A 25,187-nucleotide genomic window follows, 5' to 3' on the forward strand; every position below is an offset into this window, starting at 1 on the left:
GGACCTCAGGGAAATAATCCAGTTGGTTTCCAGAGCGCTGCATAATCTCATCCCTTTTCTTCTTCCCATCCAGCTCATCTCTGTTCTCCCTGTAGACCTGTGCCCTCTACTGCCAGTCTTACAGAGGGACTTGAATATCCTTGATCAGCCTGCTCTCTCTCCTCCAAACTGTGTTCCCCGCAGTAGCAGCCTCTGGAACACTACTCCATACTTTGTCACTGGCTGACCACTTCCCTTCTCTGGCGTCTTGTCTGTAATATATGACCAGTCCCCATCCCTCCCCTGACCACACACTAGGCCATGACTGCTTCCCATTAAATCACAGGTTCCATGAGGGCAAGACCTAGGGTTCTCTCCATCACTGTTGTTCCCAACTCTGTCTAACACAGCACAGAACAGATGTCCTATGTAAAGGACAGCTGATGGAAGTCTATCCCCACTGCCCCAGCCCCACAGGCCACAGAGGAGTGAATTCATCTGAGGGAAGAAACTCACAAGCTATGTACCTGAGCCCTTCTACACTCATGAACAGAGTCACAGAGGCTTCGGTGCAGAGGGCACCCCTCCCCACACCCCACTCAGGAATGCAGCCCTGCCAGGGGGAGGTTCCTCTGTTAGACCAGCATCATTTATGTCAGCAAAAGATTGGCAAACACCCACATGTCCATTAGTGAGACGTTAAGGTAATTTATGGGATGTGTGTCCTAGAGGAGGCACTGCAGACATAGAAAAAGGATGTGAGACCTACTCGTATGTCTCAGGAATGATCTCCTAATTTTACTGGGTTGGTGATAAAAGCAAGGTGCAGAAATGAGACTAGTGCTAGAAAAAGTATATAAGGGTGCCTGGGTGACTCAGTTGGATAAGCGTCCAACTTCGGCTCAGGTCATGATCTCCCAGTTCATGAGTTCGAGCCCCACATCAGGCTCACTGCTGTCAACACAGAGCCTGCTTTGGATCCTCTGTATCCCTTTCTCTCTGCCCCTCCTCTGGTCCCTCTCTCTCAAAATAAATAAACTTTAAAAAGTATATAAAAGATATAGATAGACATAGATATAGATATAGATATAGATGACTTATATAATGTAAAAAAATTAAGGTGCAGAGATGAAGACAGTAATCATTAGTCAACAATTTATTGAGTACCAGACACTAGTCTGAGAGATTTACAGATATTAAGTTGCTTAACTCTCTAAGAAGTCCATGAGGTAGGTGCTGTCATCATCCCATTTTACAGATTAGCAAACTCAGGCACGAGGAGGTGAAATCACTTGCCCAGAGTCACAGAGCTTGAGAGTGACAGAGTTAAGACTTATAACCAGGGACTCTGCCTGTAAAGTCTGTAATTATAACCACCTTATCATACTAGGTACCACCTGAATAGAGTGAAGGAGAAAATAAATGACACACACATGCACACACATGGATACTGCTATTTGCCCAGAAGGCCTGAGAAATCGGTCAACACAGCCTGGGTGTAGGAGAAAGACTGACTTTCCACGGTACAGTCTTTTGTACCTTTTGAATTTTTAGCCTACGCTTTTTTTCCCCCCCTGTGTGTTGGATTGAACAGGGCCTGGTTTCTTGTTCTAGAGGAACCTGGAAGGAGAAGCAGTGAGGAGCAGAAGCAGATCACACAGGCACCTCCTGCAAGGTGAGAAGTGACTGCCTTCCCCAGCCAGCGGCTGACTTTAGCAGCAAGGTGGACCACGAGGAGCCAGGAAGCAGGCAAAGATCTAGACAGCAGATGTTTTCTGCGCTCCTGGGGGACAAGGTGACCAACCAAAACTTTGCTCAGATCCCAGTCTTGCACTTCCTGCGTGACCTTGGGCAGGCTATTTAACCTCTCTGGGCCTCCTTTCCTCCACTGTCACATGTAGAAAATGTACCTAATAGAGTTGCTGAGAAGGTTAAATAAATTATGTATCAAGAGCTTGGAACAGCACCCTGCATGGTAAATCCTATGGGTTTTCTATCACTGTTATTAAAACAATCTTGTGTAACTTTTTTTTTTTTTCAACGTTTTTTATTTATTTTTTGGGACAGAGAGAGACAGAGCATGAACGGACGAGGGGCAGAGAGAGAGGGAGACACAGAATCGGAAACAGGCTCCAGGCTCCGAGCCATCAGCCCAGAGCCCGACGCGGGGCTCGAACTCACGGACCGCGAGATCGTGACCTGGCTGAAGTCGGACGCTTAACCGACTGCGCCACCCAGGCGCCCCATGTAACTTTTTAGCATGATTGGACAATGGTGAATTCTCCTTAAATTTCTCTCATCTCTTATGGATTCTCCCTACCCTCCTGGTTTTCCTACTCCTCTATGGGTCTCCTTTTTCTGTCTCCTTTGTAAGCTCCTCTCTCTTGTGTGAGGACACCAGTTGAAAGGTCACTGCTGGGGCGCCTGGGTGGCTCAGTCAGTGGAGCATCTGACTTCAGCTCAGGTCATGCTCTCTCGAGCCCCTTATTGGGCTCTCTGCTGTCAGCAGCGCAGAGCCTGCGCTGTCCCCGCCCCCCCCCCCCCCCCACCCCCCCCCCCACGCCCCAGATCCTCCGTCCCCCTCTCTCTCTGCCCCTCCCCCCCTCATGCCCTCTCTTTCAAAAATAAACAAACATTAAGGGAAAAAAGGGTCCCTGCTTGCCATATGGGGCCTTTATGTTAACTAGAAAAAGAAGCCCCTTTCGGTCATCTTCAGTCTTGAACTTCAGCCCCCGTTTGTTTCCACCCTGCCATCCGGACATCCCTTATGTCGTTCCCAACCTGCCCAATTGTACATGATGACCCTGACTGCCAGTTAATCAACATCTGCCCATTCTCCCCCTTCTGCCTTTCTAATAGAAGCCCAGTGCGGGGCGCCTGGGTGGCTCAGTGGGCTAAGCGTCCGACTTTGGCTCAAGTCATGATCTCACAATTCGTGAATTTGAGCCCTGGGTTGGGCTCTGTGCTGACAGTTCGGAGCCTAGAGCCTGGAGCCTGCTTCAGATTCTGTGTCCCCCTCTCTCTGCCCCCCATCCCCGCTCATGTTCTGCTCTCTCTCTCTCTCTCAAAAATAAATAAACAACAAAAAAGAAGAAGTGTTTTTCCCAGTGTTGTTCCCACGTTCAGCAGCCTCCAGACCAAAATCTCAGCCCCAGCCTCAGTTTCAGGTGGCAGGGGAATCCTGAGGCATCCAAGTTAATCATGGCGGTTCCATCACTCTGGCCAATGATTGGTTCAGAATGGGCATGTGAGCTAATTTTAACCAATGAGCTAGAGGAGGAAGTCTCTGGGGAGATGCACTTGGAAAAAGATTTCCTTGCTTCCAAAGGGACAATATGGGAGAGATGCCCCCCTCTTCTTGCACTAAAAGTTATTGTGTCTGGTTGTGATGCCCAGACCTGTGGCGGTCACTTTGGGGCCATGAGAAGAGCCCAAGTGGAGCCAAGTCTTCAGCTGAGGGCTGCTGAACAAGGAGATTGGGAACCTTGGGCCCCAAGACCCTCCTGGAGCTGTGGATTGTCTCTTGCCCAGAGCTCTCCCCAACTCTGGTGATGGGCAATAGAGATCATCTCATTGTTTCAGCCAGTGCTGGTCAGGATCTTGTTACCTGCAGCCCAAAGCTCTCACTTTTTTTGTTTTAATGTTTCAAGTTTTTATTTAAATTCTAGTTAGTTAACATATAGTGTAATTTAGTTTCAGGAGTAGAATTTCGTGATGCATCACTTCCATATAATGCCTAGTGCTCATCCGAAGCGTTTCCTTACTGACATGAATATATAAATACCCAAAGGCTGACTTCTCAAGGTGGGTCTTCTCTCTTCCTCCCACCCACGGCTGCCACACCCACACTCGGGGCCTCGGTTCCCCCATCTGTCTCCAGCCTCAACCACACCCTGAGGCTCTGCCCAGAGGTTCCTGTGACCTTCTGATGCCTTCCTCTGGATGTCCCTTTAGCCCCTCACACCCACCATGTTCTAAACAAGCCTCAGTGTCTCCCCTCAAACTTGTTGTCTTCTCCCAGGTTCCCATCTCAGGGGCAGGCAACCATCCTGGGGCCTTTGCCTGGCCTTGTCCCTCCCAAGTCTGTAAGGCCTACACAAGGCCTGTCCACTTGGCCTCCCGAGCATGACCTCCACTGCCCGTCTCCCCCTTTCCTCAGCCCTGCCCAGCCCCATCATGTCCCGCTCTGTTCCTGTCCCAGCCTCCCCTGTGCACCCGGCCCCAGTCTTCCCCTTCTGGTCCACCTCCACATAGCAGCTAAAGCCCAAACCTAACCATAGCCCTCTCCTGCTCAAGATCCTTCCATGGCTCTCTAGTACCCTCGAGAAAGATGCCAAGTTCCCAAGCTGGTCATTTAAGGATACTTAAGATGTATGCACGTCCACCGCGCCTCCTCTCCTTCCCCCGTTCACCCCATAGTCCAGTTGGAGTAAACCACTTGCCAGAAGCTGATACCTGACATGCTTTCCTCCCTCTAGACACACATGGTTCCTTCTGCCCGGCATGCCTCCAAGTGTCCTCTCTTCCTGAATGCTATCGAGGTCCAGCTCAAACGCCCTATCCCTTCTGTAACCTCCACGGGGCTTGGTAGAGGTAACAGTTGAGTAGAAGGGCCTGTGGCGCCAAGAACTATGACCGATGTACCATCTTGGAAGGAGGCAAATCTGGGGGCAGTATACAGAAAATCAGTCCCCTCCCAGCTCTGTATCTAAGACAAGGGACCTCCATGCCCAGTGCCTCAGTGTCCTTATCTGTGGAAAAGGATGATGACATCATCTTCCTCGTGTGTAAAGAACCCTGAACGGAACCTGGCCAAAGAAAACGTCACAGCATAACACGGCAGCCTCTGTGAAGTCATCTTCGGAGTAACTACTGCTATCATTGCCATTTTACAGATGAGGAAAACTGAGAATCACAGAGGTGAAGTGACTGCCTGAGGACAGCGGCACGACACAGCTGAGTTGGGGTCTGAGCCCAAGCAGGCTGGCTCCAGAGCCCAGGGTACTCACGCGGTCAGTGCCCGGGAAACGGGAACAGCTGTTCCAGTGGCGTCCGTGCCATTCGGATCCTGTCTCAGCTTCCTGCCTGCCAGGCTGCTGAGGAGGGTTCTGTGGCGCAGGCCAAACCCCCGCGCTCGCCACGTGGGTCTTGCTCCCGAGGGACACTTGAGATAAAACAAGGTCCACCTTCTTCCCCTGACTACTCCTCAGATTTCAGGGCCGAGTTGTTAACCCTTCTTCTAGAAAGATCTCCCTGACCCTGCGGGCTGGATCGGGCAGAGTCCCCGTGCTTCCTCCATCCACCTCAGCCCTGCCCGCTCTGCCCGGGCCTTCTCGAACGCGCTGCCGGCCACCCTGCCTCCCCCACCGCAGTCCTGCCTATTCTGGGTCGTCACTGTGTGGGGACAGGTCTGTCTACCTCGCTGGACTAGGAACCCGTGAGAGGAGGGCCCGGGGCCATCCCAACCACTGCAGTGTCCCTAGCACCGCTCAGCCTGGGACCCGCTCATGGGAGGGGGTTGGGGATGAGTGGACGTATCGTTTCCATTTGACTAGACGAGGACATCCGAGCTCAGACAAGGGCAGCCACTTGCCCACAGTGTAGTGACCAGTCGAGTGCCCGGAATGAGGTCCGAGCCCAGAGCCTGCTAGGACTGGCAGGTGATGAGCGGCTGAGGGAGAGGCAGGTGAAGTCAGTAAAAGAATGAGACACAAGGAGAGTGAGAGGGAAGCCAGAGAGCCCAGGGTGTGGGGAGTGAGAGATGGGGTGGGGGGGGGGGGAGGGGCGGGAGAACGAGGCGGTGGCGGTGGAACCTGGGACAGGGACACGTCCAACAAAGGACGGCCGGCCGGTGGCAGTGCCTCGAGAGCTCGGGCACGCGCTCGCGGACGGTCCAGGACGGCAGCGCCAGTCACGTGGCCCCCTCAGCCGCGGGCCAGGCCCTCCCGGCCTCGGCTACCTGGGGATGGAGGCGTAGTCGGCGTGGGAGCCGGCGGCCAGCTGCTGCTGTGACTCCGGCTGCGGGTCCACGATGTCCACCCGATCGTCGTCATCCTCGCCGGGGCTGGCGGGACAAGGACTGGGCAACAGGACGAGCTCCGTGAAGCCGTGAAGGTCGGACACGTAGCGGAAAGTCTGCAGCACTAGCATCATGGCGACCAGGCCCAGGAAGAGGTAGGCTGCGGAGCCGGCGGAGGGGCGGCGGGTGAACTCAGACCCCCGGGACAGGGCCGGGCCCCCCAGACCCTCCGGGACAAGGCCGTGCCCCACCCTTGGTCCCCGGCCGGCCGCTCTACTCACCTGTGACCAGCACCTTGTAAAGGGCCCGGTGGGGCTGGCCGGGGGCCTCTCCGGGCACGTAGTCACCCAGGCCGATGGTGGACAGAGAGATGAAGCAGAAGTAGAAGGCGTCCAGGAAGCTCCAGCCCTCCTCGAGGCGCGCGAAGATGGCAGCCGGCACCAGGAAGCAGGTGGTCACTACGACTCCCAGCAGGAGCACCAGGTGCCAGCAGGCCACCTGCCGGAGGTCCCAGCCCCAACGCGTGGTCAGCCGGAGGAGGGGTGCGTGGGTCAGAAGCAGCGACAGGCGCTGGGCCGAGGACGTCAGCAGCAGCATGGTGGCCGGCACGCCCAGGAGCGCAAAGGCAATGGAAAAGGCCTTGCCCGCATCGGTCAGCGGCGTCGTGTACCCGTAGCCTGCGGGAGCAAGGGGAAAGCCTTCTGTCCGCCTGGCACCTCCGTTTGGGAGTCCGCGGCCACCCTAAAGCGACGCTTAATTTCACCCTGGAAACTGCCCCTCCCACAGTCTCTCAAGTGATGGTGATGAGGGAACATAGGGCAGGCCGAGGGCCCGGCGAAGTACAAACTAGCCTACCTGCCCTCTCCCCCTGCCGCTAGGGGGTATGTGTGATATTCCTTGGATGCTCCAGGCTACCCCAAAACAGGAAAGGACAAAAATCAAATGGTTAAACTGGGAAGAGTCTCCAACAGTTTATAAGAAAGAGGCAATCCCATCAATGGCCTAAAGTTCAGGAACTCCCTACTGTCTTAATGCTTTGCTGGAGGGAAGAACAACCTTAGCTTGACAATAGCTAGGCCTCCAGTAAGCGGTGAGTCTTTCTTAGCATATGAAAGTCTCTTTGGAAACTTCCCTTTTGACTTTACCTCCCCCAAGTCCATGGTACATAACCAGTTAGCCTAACTGTCCATGGGTCCTGTCCCTGTACTTTAATGCAATCACCTTTTTGTACCAAAGATGTCTTCAAGAATTCTTTTTTGGCCATCAGCTCCAACCCCCTCTCCCATCACCCTAAAACTTCATCAATGGCACATCCAACCCTCCACTGCTCAGGCCGTGAGCCTCGTGTCCTTGACTCTCTCACTCACATCCATATTCCACCTGTCAGTGAGTCCTGTTGTCTTAAACTTCGTATAGATCCTGAACCCACTCGCTTTACCGCACCTCAGTCCCATGGCCCCACCTTGGGCCTGTCTAATCAGCAGCCTTCTCCCTGGTCTCCCTTCTCCCCTGACCTTTGCCAGGAGTCTGTTCCCCACACACAGCCAGAGGGACCCGATGAACACCTGAGTGAGGTCATGATCCTCCCACACTTAGAGCCCCCCTTTGGCTCCATCCCACTCAAGTAAAAGGACATCATGACCCACAAGACCCCGCACAATCTAACGAGGCAGCACGGCTCCCACCTCAGGGCCTTTGCACTGACTGTTCCCCCCCCCCCCCCCCCCCGGTGGAAAGCTCTTCCCCCACCCCAGGGCTGGTTCCCTCTCCTTCCTTCAGGTCTTTGCTCAAATGTCAGCTTTTTCAGTGAGGCCTCCCCTCCCTTACCACCTTACCTGAACTGTTATACCTTCTTCCCTAACTGTTGTTATTTTTGGTTTGTGTTCATAGCACTTCCACCTTCTGACATACTATGTGGTTTCCTTATTTGCTTAGTGTCTCCCCGCTAGGGTGCAGCTCCACGAGGGCAGGGGCTCCTGTCTGTTTTGTTCCCCGCCATAGCCCTGGTACCTGGCACATAGTGGGCACTTGATCAATAGTCAAAATAATGAATGAAGGGTGCAGGCTCTAGTTTGGCTCAGAGCCTTAGAATCTCTTTCTCTAAAATGGGTGTGCCAAGTCCCACTGGGTTACCGGAGGGCTGCGGGAACACAGGAAGGTTAGCGTGGGTGTGAGTGCTGCAAACAGAAAGATCGGGGCACCTGGGTGGCTCAGTCAGTTGAGCCTCCGACTTCCACACAGGTCATGATCTGACAGTTCGAGAGTTCAAATCCCACATCAGGCCCAGTGCTGACAGCGTGGAGCCTGCTTCAGATCCTGTGTCCCCATCTCTCTCTGCCCCTCCCCAACTTGTTCTCTCTCTCTCTCAAAAATAAAAAAAAAATTTTTAAAAAATTTAAAAAAAAAAAAACCCAGAAAGATGATAAAGGGGAATTCAGGTGTTGGAGATACCGGCTTACTTTGGCAATGTATAATTTAAAATCTCTTTTTATTTGGGGCGTCTGGGTAGCTCAGTTGGTTAAGCGTCTGACTTCAGCTCAGGTCATGATCTCGTGGTCTGTGAGTTTGAGCCCCACACCCAGCTCTGCGCTGACAGCTCGGAGCCTGGAGCCTGTTTCCGATTCTGTGTCTCCCTCTCTCTGCCCCTCCCCTGTTCACGCTCTTCCTGTCTCTCAAAAATAAATAAATGTTAAAAATTTTTTTTTTCAAATAAAATCTCTTTTCATTTTACAAAAAAATCAAACCAAAGGGTCAGAAGTGTGACTGGGGTGGTAAGGGCCCTGGTTTACGTTGACAGTAAAACGTCTCGCCCCAAAGACCACAGATTCAACCCTGTGATCAATGAAAATGTGGAAACACCCCACACAGGAGCAGACATTCATCTGCGCCTGTCTTCCATACAAAAAGGTCCCTGGTTTTGATATAGTCAAAAGAACTGAGGGGTGCCTGGGTGGCTCAGTGGGTTAAGCATCTGAATCTTGGTTTCGGCTCAGGTCTTGTTCTCACATTTCATGGGTTCCAGCCCTGCATCGGGCTCTGCACTGACAGTGTAGAGTTCTGTGTCCCCCTTTCCCTCTGCCCCTTGCCCCGCGCATGCGCACGCAAGGTCTCTCTCAAAAATAAATAAACATTTAAAAAACCTTTTTTAAGTAAGCACAATCTGACACATACTATAACACAAATGAACCTTGAGGACATTATAAGTTAAACAAGCTAATCACAAAGAGACAAATACTATAGGGTTCCACTTGTCGGAGGTGCTGAAAGTAGGCAAATTCATAGAAACAGAAAGATTAGGGGCGCCTGGGTGGCTCAGTCGGTTAGGCGGCCGACTTCGGCTCGGGTCATGATCTCGCGGTCCGTGGGTTCGAGCCCCACGTCGGGCTCTGTGCTGACAGCTCAGAGCCTGGAGCCCGTTTCAGATTCTGTGTCTCCCTCTCTCTGACCTTCCCCCATTCATGCTCTGTCTCTCTCTGTCTCAAAAATAAATAGACATTAAAAAAAAAATTAAAAAAAAAAAGAAAAAAGAAAAAAAAAGAAACAGAAAGATTAGAATGGTGGTTGCCAGAGGCTGGGGAGAGCAGGGAATGGGGAGATAATTGTTTGACTGGTATCGTTTCAGTATGTGTGTGTGTGGTTTTTTTTGAGTAAGACCAGCGTGGGGCTTGAACTCATGACCCCAAGAACCAGAGTCCCATGCTCTACAGACTGAGCCAGCCAGGTGCCCTGTAAGTTTCAGATCTGCAAGATGAAAAGGGAGATGAATAGTGGTGATGGTTGTATAACAATATGAATGTACTGAATACCACCGAGCTGTCCACGTAAAAATGGCTAAGACGGTACATTTTGTTATGTATATTTTACCACCATTTTAAAAAATTGGGGTAAAAAAGAATCCTCTGGGTCTTGCTGGACACATGGGCACCTAGGATAAAGACATCCCCCCTGTGCAGCTCGGCATGACTCTGTAATAATTTCTGGTCAATGAGTTATACATGAGAGAAGCAAGCAACTTCTAGAAAGTGTCCTCAAGCGCCTCGGTGGCTCAATCGGTTAAGCGTCTAACTCTTAATTACGGCTCAGGTCGTGATCTCGTGGTCGGTGAGTTCGAGCCCTATGTCGGGCACTTCACTGACAGTGCAGAGCCTGCTTGGGATTCTCTCTCTCCTTCTCTCTTTACCCCTCCTTTCTCTCCCTCTCACTCAAAATAAACTTAAATGTCCTTTAAAAGCGGAGAATGCCTATCCCCTTTCTTTCCTCCCTCCTCCTGTTGGCTGGAACATAGACATGAAGACTGGGGTTGAGCAGCCATCTTGGACCATGAGGTGACCCTGTGAATGGAAACTACACAGAGGAGCACAAGGGTCTCCAATGATGCAGCACCGTTCCAGTCTTGGACCGACAACCTTGAATATGAGCCAGAAACAAACATTCATCTTTTTAAGCAACTGTTATGTGAGGTTTATCACCTCACATATGGCTCCAACCTTCATTAATTACAAGGATTTGAATGGAGAAACTCCAGTGGCCTGGCTGAAATGATAGTTTTGCTAATGACACAAAAACCTTATAAACAGAGACATCACGGAGTTAGCATAGAATGGAGGCTGTGAGCCTCAACTGACTACCTCACAGAGCAGAGTCCAACTCAGTGCTTTGCCATTTATTCCCTGTGTGACCTTGGCCAAGGAGTTTCTTCCCTCAGAGCTTCAGTTTGTTCCGAGTACCGCAAAATGGACTCAAAACAATCCCTTTCCTCAAGCACAGTTGCAATAATCCTTCCAGGCTGGAACTGGGCATAGCACTTAGCAAGGGCACGGAAGGAGTTAGCATGACTGTAACGCTCACTTCCTCTCTCCCGTTCCCAGTTCCCAGTTCCGGGTGGGCTGACTCTTCCACCCCAGCCTGGCCTCAACCGCAGCAAGGCTGCCTGGATGGATTCCAGGCCCCAGGTCTTCCTCCAAAGACGCTGGCCTAAGGCAAAACCAGAGATGCTGTGGTTTCTACCTCTCTAGATAAATCCAGGCCTCCTGGCTTCACCAACAATGACAATGATAGCCAAGGCTCAGTAAACCTCAGGTATCACCAGCACCGCAAGGACTCCCTCCTTGACCAAACGGCAGCCAGGTTCCTCTGAGCTCTCTTCTTGACTAGGCCCGGTTTTAGCAGGGATCCTAAGCCAGTTTACTAAGAATCCCCCTCCCCTTGTGTCGCCTCTTGGTAACTTTTCTATCCACTGACCCCTCACTCCACTCTTGGCTCTAAATCTCCAGCTGTCTTTGCTATATTCAGAATTGGGGTCAGTCTCACTCCCCTATTGCAATAACTTAACATTTTTTAAAATGTTTGTTTATTTTTTGAGAGACAGCAAGTGGGGGAGGGGCAGAGAGAGAGGGGGAGACAGAGAATCCCAAGCAAGTTCTGCTCAGTGTGGAGCCCGACATGGGGCTTGATCTCACAAACCGTGAGATCATGACCTGAGCTGTGATCATGACCTGAGACGAAATCAAGAGTTGGACACTTAACCGACCAAGCCATCCAGGGGCCCCAGTAACTTACCATTTTTAACAAGTATCAGAATAAACTTTTGGGGGCACCTGGGAGGCTCAGTCAATTAAGGTTAAGCATCTGCCTTCGGCTCAGGTCATGATCTCATGGTTCCTGAGTTCAAGCCCCACACGGGGCTCTCTGCTGTCAGCACGGAGCCTGCTTCTGATCCTCTGACCCCTCTCTCTCTGCCCCTCCACCACTTGTGCTCTCTCTCAAAATAAATAAATAAATAAATAAACTTAAAAAAAAAAAGAATAAACTTTTCTTTCACAATACACAGGAATATCACCCTTCTTCACGCAAGCCTATGAAACCTAGCATGGTGTACCGGTTAAAAGCATGGGGCTCTGAGGCCTCATGGCCTCAGTTCCCGTCTCTCTACACCTTCCTAGCCGTGTGGTCTTGGGCAAATCATCCAACCTCTCTGGGCTTCAGTTTCTACTGCTGAAAAAGTTTCTACTGCAGTTTCTACTGCCGCAAATGGCACCTGCCCCACAAGGCTGCTGCACTGACCTAGTTAAAGCCCGTGTGTGCTAAGTACTCTATGGGTTTCACTACTATTGTGAGGTGGGGAGTGCGATCGATGATCTCCATTCAAGAGATGAGGGGGGACACTGAGGCCCAGAGGAGCAGCAGCTGAGTGGGAACCGAAGCCTGCGTGTGCCTGCCTTGAGTTTGGCTTCTGCACCTGTCCTGCCTGGGGCGACTTGTCAGAAGCCAGGATCTGGGAGGAGGCAAAGGGAGACACTGATGTGACCAGTGAAGCCCAGAAGCAGGTCGGGCCGGCCCGGCCAGCTTGTAGAAGAGAGTCTGGGAGAAGCATCCTGGCTCTGCTGTCTGTGGTCTTGGCTTGCTGGTCCACACAATGGGTGGCACCAAAGGTTAGGCCACCTGCTACTTCCGGCAGGAAGGGGAGTTAAGAGTCTGGGCCTGTCGCAGTCTCCTCCCCCAGTCCAAATCCCCTGCAGAGACAAAGAGGAAGTTTGGGGGCTAGGTAAGGGCAGTGGGGAGGACCCGCAGAACCTGACAACAAAGGAATTTCCCAGGTCTGGCCACGAAGCAAGAAGGGACTTTCAGGGTAGGGCTGGGAGGAGGAGGTCGGTTCCATCTGCTGGAGGCAGGGGGGGCGGTGGTGTTCAGAGAAGGGGATCTGGGGAGTCCCAGTGCCCTGGTTTGAAATGGATCCTGTTTTGGGGCTGGCATCCTGAGTTCAGAGGAAGGAGGGGACAGGCACCAGTGGGGACATCTTGTGAATCACAAATGGGATCAGGACAGGAGTCATCAGTCAAGGGGGTTTCTGAGCCCAAGGATGCTTGAGGGGACCTGATGCAGGTAGACAGTGCTAAAGGGATGATGGGAGGGGACAGGTGTCCCAGGTCCTGGTGGAGAGTATGAAGAGTGGAAAGCAGTAATGGTCATGAATGGATATTGGGGAAGGTTCCAGGGTGCTGAGGTCCTGGAGCATCCTTGATAGAAGGGAGAATTTCAGGCCCAAAGCAGGCTGGGGCAGTGTTGGAGTGGAGACAGAGGTCCCATTTGTGGGTCTGGAGAAGACTGGAGGGGTGTCAGATCTCCAGAAGATTCCCATTCTTAGGCAATCCAGGGCGGACAGGGGTAGCAGGTATGGAGAGCACAGTCCCTCAGCTGGCCTCCTGTGGAGGGGGGTGTGTGAAGCAGGATGCAGCTCTCAAAGACAGTGTGTGCAGAGGGCACTGGGGTCCTTGGGAGAAGGTCCGGGTGGCTCTGGGGCTCTTACTGAGGGGTACAAGGGTCCAGAGAGTGGTGAGAGCCTCATCTAGGGGTTCTGGTGTTCAAAGAGGCTCCTATGGAGAGTCTCTAGTTTGGAAAGTGCTAGAAGTTTTGCTGGAGCTGGTTTTGGGACTGGAGAGGTGGAAGTCCTGGCTGACCAGCTTCTGGTTGGAAGGTCACTGGTCCTTCCTGGAGGTGCTCTAGCTCCCACCATGATGGGTCCCTCTCATACATCCACAGTTGGGAGCTGCTGAATTGGAAGTCCCAGGTACAGAGGGAATGGGGGTGGCCCTTCTGGGAGGAAAACCCTGCCTTGGAGGTTCCCAGTACAGGGGAGATGTCAAGATGCAGGGGTCCTGTGTCTGCAGTCAGGGCTGCCTGCTAGGGAGTATGGGGAATATGAGGATGAGGGTGGTCCTTGGTCTGGAGGAGGATGGGGGCCCTTGCTGGGGACTGGTCTAGGTCCAGAGGGGTTGGAAATCACCGACCCGGGGCCCTGGTCCTTGTTGAGGGGTCTGTACTGGAAGTAAAGTCTGTAGTGATGGTGCCCTGAGAGGGTGTGGAGATTCAAGGTCTTTGCTGGGGCACCAGGGTCAGGAGGGGGCTGGGGTAGGATTTCCCAAGGGGCATCCCCGAAGGACATATCTGGAGACTCAGGAGATAGTGTTGGAGGGAATGGTGGTCTGAGCCCAGAGAGAAGGGCAGAGGTCCTTGTGTGGTTGAGGTTCGGGTCCAGAGGGGGAGAGGGTCTCAGGTGGACCGTCTTGGGTCTTCGCTAGAGGTCTCTGAAAGTAGTCCTAGGCCCAGAGGGGACTGGACGGATGGAGCTCCAAGGGGTTTCCGGCAGAGGAATGGGGTCCCAGATGCTCCCTGGAAGGTACCCTGAGGGCAGCCCTAGTCCAGGAGGGAAGTGGGACGGGGGAGGTTTCCTGCTGGGAGGAAGGGCTTGGATGGGGGCTTCCCAAGGGAGGCGGATCCCACCGGTGTGGGTCCTGGATCCTCGTTGTGGGGGGCGGGGGGTGTTCCAGGGGATTCTAGTTCCAGAGCGGACTGCGAGTGATCCGCTGGGGTAAGAGTATTTCGTGATGACTCCCGGGTCCCCAGGTGGGGCGGCGCTCACGTACCCACGGTGGTGACCAGCGTGCTGGCGAAGAAGAGAGCGGAGGCAAAGTCCCAGGCGGGGTCGGAGTTGTTGGCGGGCCCCGAAGCGTTGGCGAGAGCGGCGCGTCCCAGCCGTCCGGCCGCCAGCACCCTCTCCACGAAGGCGTCCAGGGCGGGGGCGGCCACACACGGGCTGCGCCGCAGCAGCTCCGCGCGCAGCGTCTCCAGCTCGGCCCGGAGGCGAGCTTCGTGCGGCCGCTCCAGCCACGCCACCAGCAGCGCGCCCAGCACCAGGTACACGGCGTAGGCCGCCAGGGCGCCCGCCAGGAGTGCGCCCCGCCGCATGGCGCCCGCCGCGACCGGCGCTCGCACGGCCCCCGCCGCCCCGCTGACGTGGCCCCCGCCTCCGGGCCGCCAGGAGCCCAGCTTCAGTTCCGGCAGTGCTCGAGGCGCGGCTGCTAGCGCCCCGAAGAGGAAGAGGGAAAAGGAGGGGGGCGGGGGTGGAGGAACGCCCCGCCTCCGGTAAACTGAGGCACGCCCCAGCGCCAGGTGTGAGGGCGGAGCCGCGCGTTCCCGGACCCAGGAGTCCAACGGGACGGGAAGGGCGGAGGAGGCGGGGGGGGGTCCTCCATTCCCTCCATTCCTTCCCTCTCTTCCGCCCAGGAGTCGCGGCTCCCTCTGTTAGAGAAAAGCCTAACTTTTTTCCTCTCGCAGACCGAGAAGTTGCTCCCCAAATCCTCAGGGCCATCGCGCCGGGCGGCAAAGATCGCGCACTGCATCCAGGCTCGTGGTTGAGGGGACAAGAGGACAAACTGAAATCCAGTCCTTGCTCCATTCGCCACGTCGTGCTCTGGTTGCGTCCACCCGGAGGGGACGCTTGTATAATGAGGGACACCACAGAGGCAGGCGTCGTCTGTGCCCCCATGGACAGAGTGGGGTGCCTTAGCTCAGATCTTTGCTCAGCGCCTACTTTGTGCCTGACCCTTTGGTGAGTGATGCGAGGAATACAGCAGCGACCAAGACAGTTCTAGACCTTGTCCTCGAGTTCTAGACGTTGCCCTCAGGGGGCTCTCAGCTCTCAGCCCCTGTTGCTGCTTCAACAGAGCCACAGCCCAGAGGGTCAGGTGTGTGATCAGGGAAGCACAGGAGAGTAACTGGAGCTGGGATGGGGGAAGCCTAAAGGACTGTGGAGCCCACAGGAACCCAAAGAGGTAACCTGATCCAGTTTGGGGAGGTCAAGAAAACTACCCGAGGAAGGGGATATCTGAGCTGAGACATTAAAGGGAATTAGGTTAAAAAAAAAAAAAAAAAAAGTTAGGGGCACCTGGGTGGCTCATTCAATTGGGTATCCAACTCTGGATGGCAGTTCAGGTCTTGATCTCAGGGTTGTGTGTCTCAGAGCCCGTGTTGGGCTCTGTGCTGGGTGTGGAGCCTATTTAAAAAAAAAAAAAAAAAAAAGGTGAATATGAGTGAGCCGGGGTCTCTCTGGCAGAACCAGAATCACACCTCTGTTTAAGGGGAAATTTTTCCTTCCCGGTTCCCTGTTTGTTCCTCACATCCCCCTCCAGCTGTAACTCAGCACTCTCCCTTCAGGCCTTTGGAGGGCAGCCAGGATCCCCGCCACATCAGAATGGCAGAGGAGTGGGGCTTAGCGCCCAGCTCAGACACACCCTAGCTGGTTCTATTTATGAAACTGTGGCAGTTCTAGGGGCAGAGCCCAACTTGAGGCTGACAACCCACAGGAAGAGACACTTGATAATAAAACCAGTAACTGTAGCTGCCAGTGATCAAAGACTTACAATATGCCGGGTCCTGTGTACACAGTGGGCTTGTACTGAATCCTCATCCTCTCCTATACTATGCCCATTAAACAGATGAGAATATTTAGGCTTAAAAATGGACTAATCCCAAAACTGGTAAGGGGTAAATATGAGGCCAACGGGAAGCCAAAACACTTGCTTTATTAATAAAATGCTGTGAACATTGCAAAATAGTCACGGAAGAACTTAGAAGGGAGAACTGAAGGTGAAGAAATGGCAGTGGAGCCAGAGGGATAGATGGTACGCCAGAGGTGCAGAAGGGGAATGGGGGAGCCTCACTCATGTAAAAGGACCGCGAATGAGCCAGGACTCATAACTGAGAAACCAGAAACAGTCCTCAAGTTTCCTAGAAAAGACAAGATCTCAGAGGAGGAAAGGGAAAGCCACAGTGACAGGGACGCTTGCTGACATCCTTCTGGAGTGCTATCACTGCCCAGAAGTCACTTCTACCATTATTTTTGCCTGAGATAAGTGGAGGAGACCGAGGGACAGAAAAGGGGGAGACTGAGGGACAGAGAGAAGATTGAGGAAACCTAACTTTTAAGGCTCCTCACTTGCGGGTGTGTGTGATGTGTTGCTGGAGGTTGCAGAGTGGTTTTGGCAGACAGGGGAAGCCAGGTCACAACGCAAGAGTATTTTTATGAATCTCTGGATAAATGTCTAAAGATACCTCCAAAGAAAGACCCCTGGTTCTTCCTACCTGACTTACTGGGTGTCCTCTTCTCACTCTATGTATTCACTTTAATACAAAATTAAAATTGTAATTTTAATTGTACAAGCGTAAGAGTCTGCATAACTCCTCTTAGGCCCTCGAGAACACAAATGGATCTCTCCTTTCCTGCTCCACACCCTTCTCTGGCTCTCCAGTGCTCTCTGTGATCCAAATTGAGCGTCCGTCTATAAAGAGAACTCCATTTCCCAGAAGTCTCCTGTCCCGATACCTACATTTCTCGTCATGCGCGAGACCGCCTACTCCTGGATTGTCCTCGGCTCCGCCCACCTATCCGCCTTAGTGCTGACTCTCGCCTTACACCACGGGTCTCCGCTCCCCGCCTCTTGCCCGCTGCCAACTGGTCCAGGCCTCCGCGAGGGGCGTGGCCTCTATGCGATCGTTATGCCTATTGGCTGTCGCGCCGTCGCTGGGGCGTGGCTACGGGAGCCGGGCGGGCACATTTCGAACAGCGGCTGGGGCGGTGGCGGCGGCGGCAGCGGCTGCGGCGGTAAAGGATGCACCCGGCAGGCTTGGCGGCGGCGGGGACGCCCCGGCAGCGTAAGTGGCGTACGTGGCCGGTCGAGGAGATCGGGCGGGCTGGCGGGGGGCGTGGCGGGGCTGCCGCGGCAGTTGGCGAGGTCGCTGCAGGTCGGAGGTCACGGGGTCAGGGATCTAGAGCTTCAGGGTGTGCACAGCGCTAAGATGCCAGGTCCGGGTAGGGGGCGCGTTGGGGTGGATTCTTCTTTTCTTTAGGAAATTCCTTTGGAAGAAAACTTTGGGCGGGATAATGTGTGGTGTGCAGGAAAAGACGACTTTCATTCATTTGCAGTTAGCGAGCTGCCTTCTCCCCACCCTTCCGTGGCCTCCGGCTGTCGCCCACGCTCCGTAGGACAGCGTTCAAGCCCTTCGTGAGCTCAGAGGGCCATGTTTACTTCTCACATAAGATTTGAACCTATATATCTTGGACTGTTCACCCCCTCTTCTCGTTTTTCTTAATTTGTATCTCTCTTTAAGTTCTTCTTCATCTCCGTGACTGTGCGTACATCTCATTTATTCTTTCAGCATGTCCTGCCGCAGCTCCCCTTGTGCCAGGCCCTTTGCTGGAATTTGGGTACCTGGTAGTAACTAGCATAGCACTAGTCCTTGTTAACTTACAACTCAGAGTTTAGTGGCGAGGCAGACACTAAACTCGGAACAAGTAAGTCAGCAAGAAAATCTGGGGGTTCAAGAGGCACCATGTGCTCATTCCTTTCTTCAACCATAATAATAAGGTGCCTGGCTGGCCCTGTGGTGGGTGTTGCTGAGGCCACAGCAGTGCCCAGACAGCCTTGGTTCCTGTCCTCATGCACTACCAGTAGAAAGCAGAAGACAGCGGCAGTTTAGAGTGATGGTAACCTGATGGGGGAAGCACAGGCAGAGGGGTCAGGGCTGGGATGGAGGGATTGTGGTAGTCCACGTAAGGCGTGTGACCCAGGCTGGGCGTGTCAGTGATGCCTCCTGAAAGAGGTATGTCTTGTGAGGAATTCGACCGGAGAAGGGGATTTGTGGTGGGAAGGAAAAGCGTTGGAAGCTTGTACCCAGTAAACAAGTGGACAAATGTATATATAGTTAGCAAATGTGGTAAATGCTCAGAAGGGAAAAAAGAACGCTGGATATTATGAGAACAAGGTGAGGCTGGTGCTTTATACTGAGGAGTGAGGAAGGTCTCTGCAAAAGAAACACTTGAGCTGAGGCCTGAGTGCTGTTTTGGCAGGTGTTAATCGTGGGGAGATGTTCCAAAGGGATAGCCGTGCATGTTCAAAAGTCTGTGTGGGCCAGGAGCTTGGCAGAGTCAGGGCCCGAGAGGCCAGTGCGACTGGGCACTGTGAGCCCCAGGAGAGGTAGCAAACCAGGGTGGTTGGCGTAGCTGGGTCATGCATGTGGCTTTTATTCTCAGCACAGTGGGGACTGATCTTCGGCAGCGGACATGAAATATTCTTTTGCGTTTAAAATCTGGCTGCTGACGGAGAGAAGGTTGGTGGGGCAAGAATAGGCAGGGGGACCTGGTAGGAGGACATCGAAGTCAGGCTCAAGATGACAAGGTCTGAAAAGGGAGGATAAGCACCGAGCCACAGTGGGCGAGAACCAGCAACTAGTCGGTTGGATGTCAGAAAGAAGGGGAGTCAGGGGCTTGGACACTGACGTGAGGCCCCAGGGGCAGCCAGAGGGCGTGGTCCGGAACTGGCCACACATGGATGTGGAGCCAGGAGAGAGGTGGCAACTGGAGACAGAGCCCAGGGCCCAAGGCACACGTGGGTGGGTGAGATTGCTCTAGGTGAGAGGCAAAGCCAGAAGGGTGGAAAATGTGGCCCCATGTTTCAGAGAGCTGAAAATAAGCCAAGGCTGGAGAGGGACCCATCCCGAGACCGTCAGCTCCGCAAATGCAGGAGTTCTTGTCGTTTTAATTAATTTTTTTAAGTTTATTTATTTTGAGAGACAGTGGGGGAGGGGCAGAGAGAGAAAGAATCCCTAGCAGGCTCTGCGCTGTCAGCACAGAGTCCAGAGTGGGACCCAAACCCGTGAACTGTGAGGTCATGACCTGAGCCAAAACCAAGAGTCGGACGCTTATCCGACTGTGCTACCCAGGTGCCCCAGGAGTTTTTGTCTTTTTGATCATTGCTATATCCACCATGCCTGCAGCGGAGCCTAAGACATAGGGGTGCTCAGGAGGTGTTTGTGGGGCTCAGGAAAGAGAAGGACTTAGGTACAGTGTCTCAGAAACCAAGGGGGCAGAGAGTTGGAGATTGGCATTTGGGATAGTGGCATCGAATGCTTCCGAGGGCCTGGGTCGGGTGACAGTGGCTAACAGTCTTGGCCCGGCAGTGCAGAGGGGTGTTTAGGAGGCTAGTGGGGCCAGAACCCCAAATATCAAGGGCTTGGGGAGTGATGGGGAGGGAAGAAGGGCTTGCACCAAAACTTTCAGAAGTGGGAGAGGGGAAAGGAGAGTGGGCCTTGGGGATAAGGGGCCAGGCCAGTGCCGCTTGCTGTGGGATTGAGCACACCTGGGTCTGTTTTCAGGCTGCAGATAACTGAGAGGAAGAGTTGAGGGACTAGTGATCCATAACAGGTGACAGGAATTGACACTTTTTATGTGCCAGGCCAGGAGCTGAGGAGTCTATAAGTGTCCCTTGGCCTTGGGCCATTGACTCTGTTCTACAGAAGAGAGAACTGAGGTGCAAAGCCAGGACACAGATTATTTGATTCCTCTCCCCCATCCCATTGTAACCCTCTTACCCTTCCCCTGTGCCCACAAGGGCGCCTGGCACATAGGAGGAGCTCCGTAAGTATCTGCTGTGGTGGCATTGCTTGCGGTTGAGGAGCTGGGGCCCCAGAGCCAGAGTGCTGGGTTCAAATCTGCCCTCTCCATGTTCCCCTTCTCTTCCCTCTTCTTTACCCTACCCTAACTAAGCCCACCTCCAGCAGGCCCCATCCCTACCCCCTCCAGAATCTGGCCAGAAGCAGCCCATCCCCCTCCCCATCACTGTCCCACCCCTCCATCCCGATTCCCACCCTGCTCCCATACCTCTCCCTCCTCCCCTCTTCCTGCCTCCCACCCCAGTCTGTTCCCCACAGGAAGCCAGAGGGACTTTTTCCAGACCTGACACCCGGCTCTGCTTCATACTGTCTGAGTGACTTTGGGCAAGGGCCTGAACTTCTCTGGGGCTCGCTTTTCCTGTCTGTCAAATGGGGACAGTGATAGCACTGGCACAAAGTGGGGCTGCCGTGAGGACTGAATGAGTTCATCCGCAGTGCTGAGCACACAGCCTGGTATGTGCTGAGTGCTGGTGCGTGGTTCAGTTATTGCCCTAGCTATCAGGCCCGCCTGGGCTAGACTCTTGCTCTGTCACTCACTCAGTGTGGCCCTTTGCACAAGTCACTTCCCCTGTCTGAGCCTCGGTTACCACATCTGTGACGTGGAGATAGCCTCTTACCTCGCAGGGTTTTGTCAGGCACCTGCCCTAGCCCCGTGTTAGGGGCGAGGGGTTCATGCATGAACAAGACGAAGCTCCGCCCCTTGGAGGCACACATTTTAGTGGGGAGACAGTGAACAAAATAAAACAGCTAATATGTCAGCCGGCACCGAGTTCTCGATGTAAGTGAAGCGGGGAAGGGGGTGGGCGGCAGGGGATGTCCCTGCTGCCAAGGGACATGCGGTTGTAGACAGGATGGTCGGGTGGGAAGGCACCACAGAGCCAAGACCTGGCGGAGGGGAGGGGGGAAGCATCCAGGCAGAGGAACGGCCGGAGCAGAGGCCGTGAGGTGGGAGCGGGCCTGGTGTTTCCGGTGAACATTGAAGGCCGTGTGGCTGGAGCGAACAAGTGAAGGAGGGAATGAAGGGAGACACAGAGACCTTGTTTGTAAAAGGCTTGGTACACAGTAGGCCAAGTACCTAGTAGCCATCAACGTATCGTCACTGTTATTTGGATGGACACATGACGGGCAGACAGAGCCTGCCTGCGCTTGACTGGGTGGCCCATCTGACACCAAAACCAGCGCCTCACTGCCGCGAGAGGAGAGCACCTGCAGAATGAGTGAGGCTCCCCATTCCTCTTCTCCTGCAGCGTCAAAGCGGAGGATCCCGGTGTCCCAGCCGGGCATGGCTGACCCCCACCAGCTTTTCGATGACACAAGTTCGGCCCAGAGCCGGGGCTATGGGGCCCAGCGGGCACCTGGAGGCCTGGGCTACGCGCCAGCCTCTGCATCGCCCCAGGAGGCCTTCCTGGCCGATCCTGTGTCCAACATGGCCATGGCCTACGGGAGCAGCCTGGCCGCACAGGGCAAGGAGCTGGTGGATAAGAACGTGAGTTCTGGGCTGGTGGGCGTCGGGGGAAGGCGGGGGCCGTGAGGCCGGGGCTTCAGGCTTGGGCTCTCCCTCCCCCCAGATTGACCGCTTCATCCCCGTCACCAAGCTCAAGTATTACTTTGCCGTGGACACCATGTACGTGGGCAAGAAGCTAGGCCTGCTCTTCTTCCCCTACCTGCACCAGGTCAGCACTGCCTCCACCGACGGGAACACGGTCTGAGGAGGGAGGGCCTCCGGGTGGGGGTGGAGGGTAGAGGGTGAGTCAGAGGCCGGGCCGGCGTGAGGGAGGGGCAGGCTGGGTGGGTTTGCGCCATGCGGCAGGAGCCCAGCTCTGGGGGTCCTGCTGCTCCCCCCACTCTCCCCACAGGACTGGGAAGTACAGTACCAGCAGGACACACCAGTCGCCCCCCGCTTTGACGTCAATGCTCCTGACCTCTACATTCCAGGTTTCACCCTCCCCGTCACCGCCCGGCACCCTCCTCCCTCTGGGTGGGCACGTCTAGGGCAGAGGTTTAGGTGCCTAGTGGCCCAGGATGGTCCGTCTTCCTCTGACCCGTGTCTGTGTGTCTGCCTCCCACAGCTATGGCTTTCATCACCTATGTCTTGGTGGCTGGCCTGGCGCTGGGGACCCAGGATAGGTAAGGGAGGCCTGGAGTAGGCAGAGCGGGGTGAGGGCTGGGGGGCTGAGGGGCAGTCAGGAAGGTGTCTTGGATCTCCTCTCTCAGGGCAGCCCCACCGTGCTCCCAGTCAGCCTGGCGCAGGGCCCTTGGTGTCGCCCTCAGAGCCAGCCTGGCACAGGGCCCTTAGTGACACCCTCAGTGTCACCCTGCCCTCCTCCCTCGCTTTCCACCCATGTGTAGCCTATCACCACACCTGTAGTGGGCGACTCTAACTCCATCCTCCTTCTTAGCCTCCATCACCAGATCACGCTTGTCCTCACTGCCTCCTCACCAGCTTGCCCTGCCCACATCCCCTCTGCAACGGCTAAAGGTGTTGTTGGGATGTGGGCCTGGCCAAGTCCCACCCTGCTCAGAAGCTGCCCGTAGCTCTCCCCTCCCCAGATCAAGCCCTGGCCCCTTAGTCTGGCACTCCACGGCCTCCACACAGCCTCGCTCTGCCCCTCCTCGTTCTGCTGTGCCACTCTGGGCCTCTTTCCATCCTCCAGAGGGCCTGGTGCTGCCTCTCCGGGGCCTTGACTCAGGAGTATGTTACTTTCCTGCGTCACCTGCTCAGCACCTGCTCACTTGCAACGTCTCCACTCTGATGGCACTTACTCGGGGAAGCCTTTCCATCCCCCAGCCTGGGCCAAGCCCCCACCTCTTGCTCATGGGCCCCAGTTCATTTCTTTTGTGGCATCAAAAACAATTGTCATTAGAATCCATTAATTGTTGAGGCACTGGGGATATGGCAGAGACCATGGTCCTTCCCCAGTCAGCTCCTTATTCCTTCAGGCCTCAGCTCAGGTATCCTCTCCTCTGGGAAGTCTTCTCTGATACTTTCAGCTGGGTCCAGCAACTCCCCTGCCCTGTGCTTCCCTCATCCCAGCCCTCGCTTCTCTGGGCTGTCACTGAGGACAGGTCAGCCTTCCCTGGAATGACATTTCCGTGCGGGCAGGGTCCAGATCCATCTTGGTCACTGTTGAGTCTCTAGACCCACCCAACACAGGCTGTCTGCAGGTGGATCCTCTGGGAGGGTGGGAGCCGGTCAGCCAAGTGACAGAGCTTGGTGCCGGCAGGTTCTCCCCAGACCTCCTGGGGCTGCAGGCGAGCTCTGCGCTGGCCTGGCTGACATTGGAGGTGCTGGCCATCCTGCTCAGTCTCTACCTGGTCACTGTCAACACCGACCTCACCACTATCGATCTGGTGGCCTTCTTGGGCTACAAATATGTTGGGTAAGTACCCCTTCCCCTTCCCCCCTGCCAGCCCCAGCCCTGAGTCCTCTCCCTCAGACCAGCCTTCCCCTCTCCTCCCAGGATGATTGGCGGGGTCCTTATGGGCCTGCTCTTTGGGAAGATTGGCTACTACCTGGTGCTGGGCTGGTGCTGCGTGTCTATCTTTGTGTTCATGGTGAGCTGGGGTTCAGGGGAGGATGAGGCTTGAGGGCACAAGCCCTCAGAGTTGGGGTCCCCTGGAGGCATCCAAGCAGAGGATGTCAGGTTGGGAATTGATACAAGAGGCACATTGCTGCACTGAGCAGCCTTGGAGTGGCTACCCCAGCCTGGGAGTCAGGAGAGCTTCCTGGAAGAGGGGGTGTCCAAGCTGGGCCTGAAGGAAGAGAAGGAGCCCCGCTGGGCTGTTAAAGTGGGCTCTTGCCCTCACTCCACACTCCTTACATGGTGGGCTTTCCTGCCAGAACGTCTGTTAGGATGAAAAAAGTTTCAGTACCCCTGGCAGTAGCTTCTCTGGGTCCCAGGCAAATCACTTCCCCTCTTTAACCTTGTTTCCCCTTTTGTAAAAAGGGGAATGATTGCATCTCAGGGTACTGGGAGGATGCAGTGTGAGCATATGTGAGGAGCAGAGGGCAAACACTGGCCAAGTCTGACCCTCAGATAAACTTTGACTTAGGTGTCATTATTTAAACGTTTTTTGTTTTTTGTTTTTTCTTTTTTAAATCATCCTGGCTTGTGTTGAAAAATTGTCCTCGGGCCAACATAAGCCCGTGGCAGCAGCCGTGGCTGAGCCCAGCCACCTCTTCAGGCAGGGTGTGCCCCACGAAGTCCCCATCTCACTCAGGGGACTCTCCTGCCGTTGGAGTTTGGAACCCTCACGTTTTCTCACAAGGCTTGGGTAGGAGGAAGTCCTCGCCATCTGTTTGGAGGTTTGGGGGGAACCCGGGCTCCCCATGAGCTGAAACTTGAGCCCAGCCACCCCCGTGGAGGAAGAGAGGCAGGGCTTGGAAGTACACCCAGGCGCCCCGCCCTGGCGACGACTCAGGGTGATCCCCCCTCCCGCCCCAGATCCGGACGCTGCGGCTGAAGATCCTGGCGGAGGCAGCGGCCGAGGGAGTCCCGGTGCGCGGGGCCAGGAACCAGCTGCGCATGTATCTGACCATGGCCGTGGCGGCGGCGCAGCCCCTGCTCATGTACTGGCTCACCTTCCACCTGGTGCGGTGAGGGCGACCCGGCCCCCCGCCTCCAGCTGCTGCTCCGGGCGGCCGGCTGCGCCCGCCTCCCCTCTGCCCGTCGCCCCCGGGGGCCCCGCCCCCCGCCCTGGCACCGGCGCTGCCCCCCTCCCGAGACCCCGCCCCCTCCCCTCGCCGAGGTGCTGAGATCTCCAGCTGCACAGGCCGCCCGGCAGTGCGGCCGCTGTTCAGGAAACAATAAACCGTGATGGGCACGGCGTGGGCGGCCTCTCCTTGGCGGCGCGCGCGGCTGCCCGGCAGGGGGCAGGCCAGGCCGGGGCAGGGGGACGGGCG

The 25,187-nt window shown here is 55.0% G+C and overlaps 2 protein-coding genes across 4 annotated transcripts; one reads left to right on the forward strand and one right to left on the reverse strand.

The window, feature by feature from the left end:
- Positions 1-2,556: 2,556 nt before the first annotated feature.
- On the reverse strand, positions 2,557-15,052 carry KCNK6 (potassium two pore domain channel subfamily K member 6). The gene is made up of 3 exons (XM_049621936.1): positions 14,422-15,052; positions 6,280-6,675; positions 2,557-6,158 (listed from the first exon to the last, which is right to left on the reverse strand). Exons 1-3 carry the CDS (start codon positions 14,741-14,743, stop codon positions 5,935-5,937), a joined length of 942 nt encoding a protein of 313 aa, XP_049477893.1. The 5' UTR covers positions 14,744-15,052; the 3' UTR covers positions 2,557-5,934.
- Positions 15,053-17,382: 2,330 nt separating this feature from the next.
- YIF1B (Yip1 interacting factor homolog B, membrane trafficking protein) lies at positions 17,383-25,114 on the forward strand. Of its 3 annotated transcripts, none has more exons than XM_049620883.1 (8): positions 17,383-17,488; positions 21,532-21,770; positions 21,853-21,957; positions 22,141-22,219; positions 22,354-22,411; positions 23,509-23,664; positions 23,746-23,839; positions 24,730-25,114. In XM_049620883.1, exons 1-8 carry the CDS (start codon positions 17,446-17,448, stop codon positions 24,883-24,885), a joined length of 930 nt encoding a protein of 309 aa, XP_049476840.1. In that variant the 5' UTR covers positions 17,383-17,445; the 3' UTR covers positions 24,886-25,114. The 3 variants fall into 3 exon arrangements, with proteins under 3 accessions (XP_049476840.1, XP_049476839.1, XP_049476838.1); XM_049620882.1 differs by having other exon boundaries at positions 17,385-17,497; XM_049620881.1 differs by lacking the exon at positions 17,383-17,488 and adding an exon at positions 20,554-21,062.
- The last annotated feature ends 73 nt before the right edge of the window (positions 25,115-25,187 follow it).

This window comes from Panthera uncia, assembly GCF_023721935.1.
Source record: "Panthera uncia isolate 11264 chromosome E2 unlocalized genomic scaffold, Puncia_PCG_1.0 HiC_scaffold_19, whole genome shotgun sequence".
Lineage (NCBI taxonomy): Eukaryota > Metazoa > Chordata > Mammalia > Carnivora > Felidae > Panthera > Panthera uncia.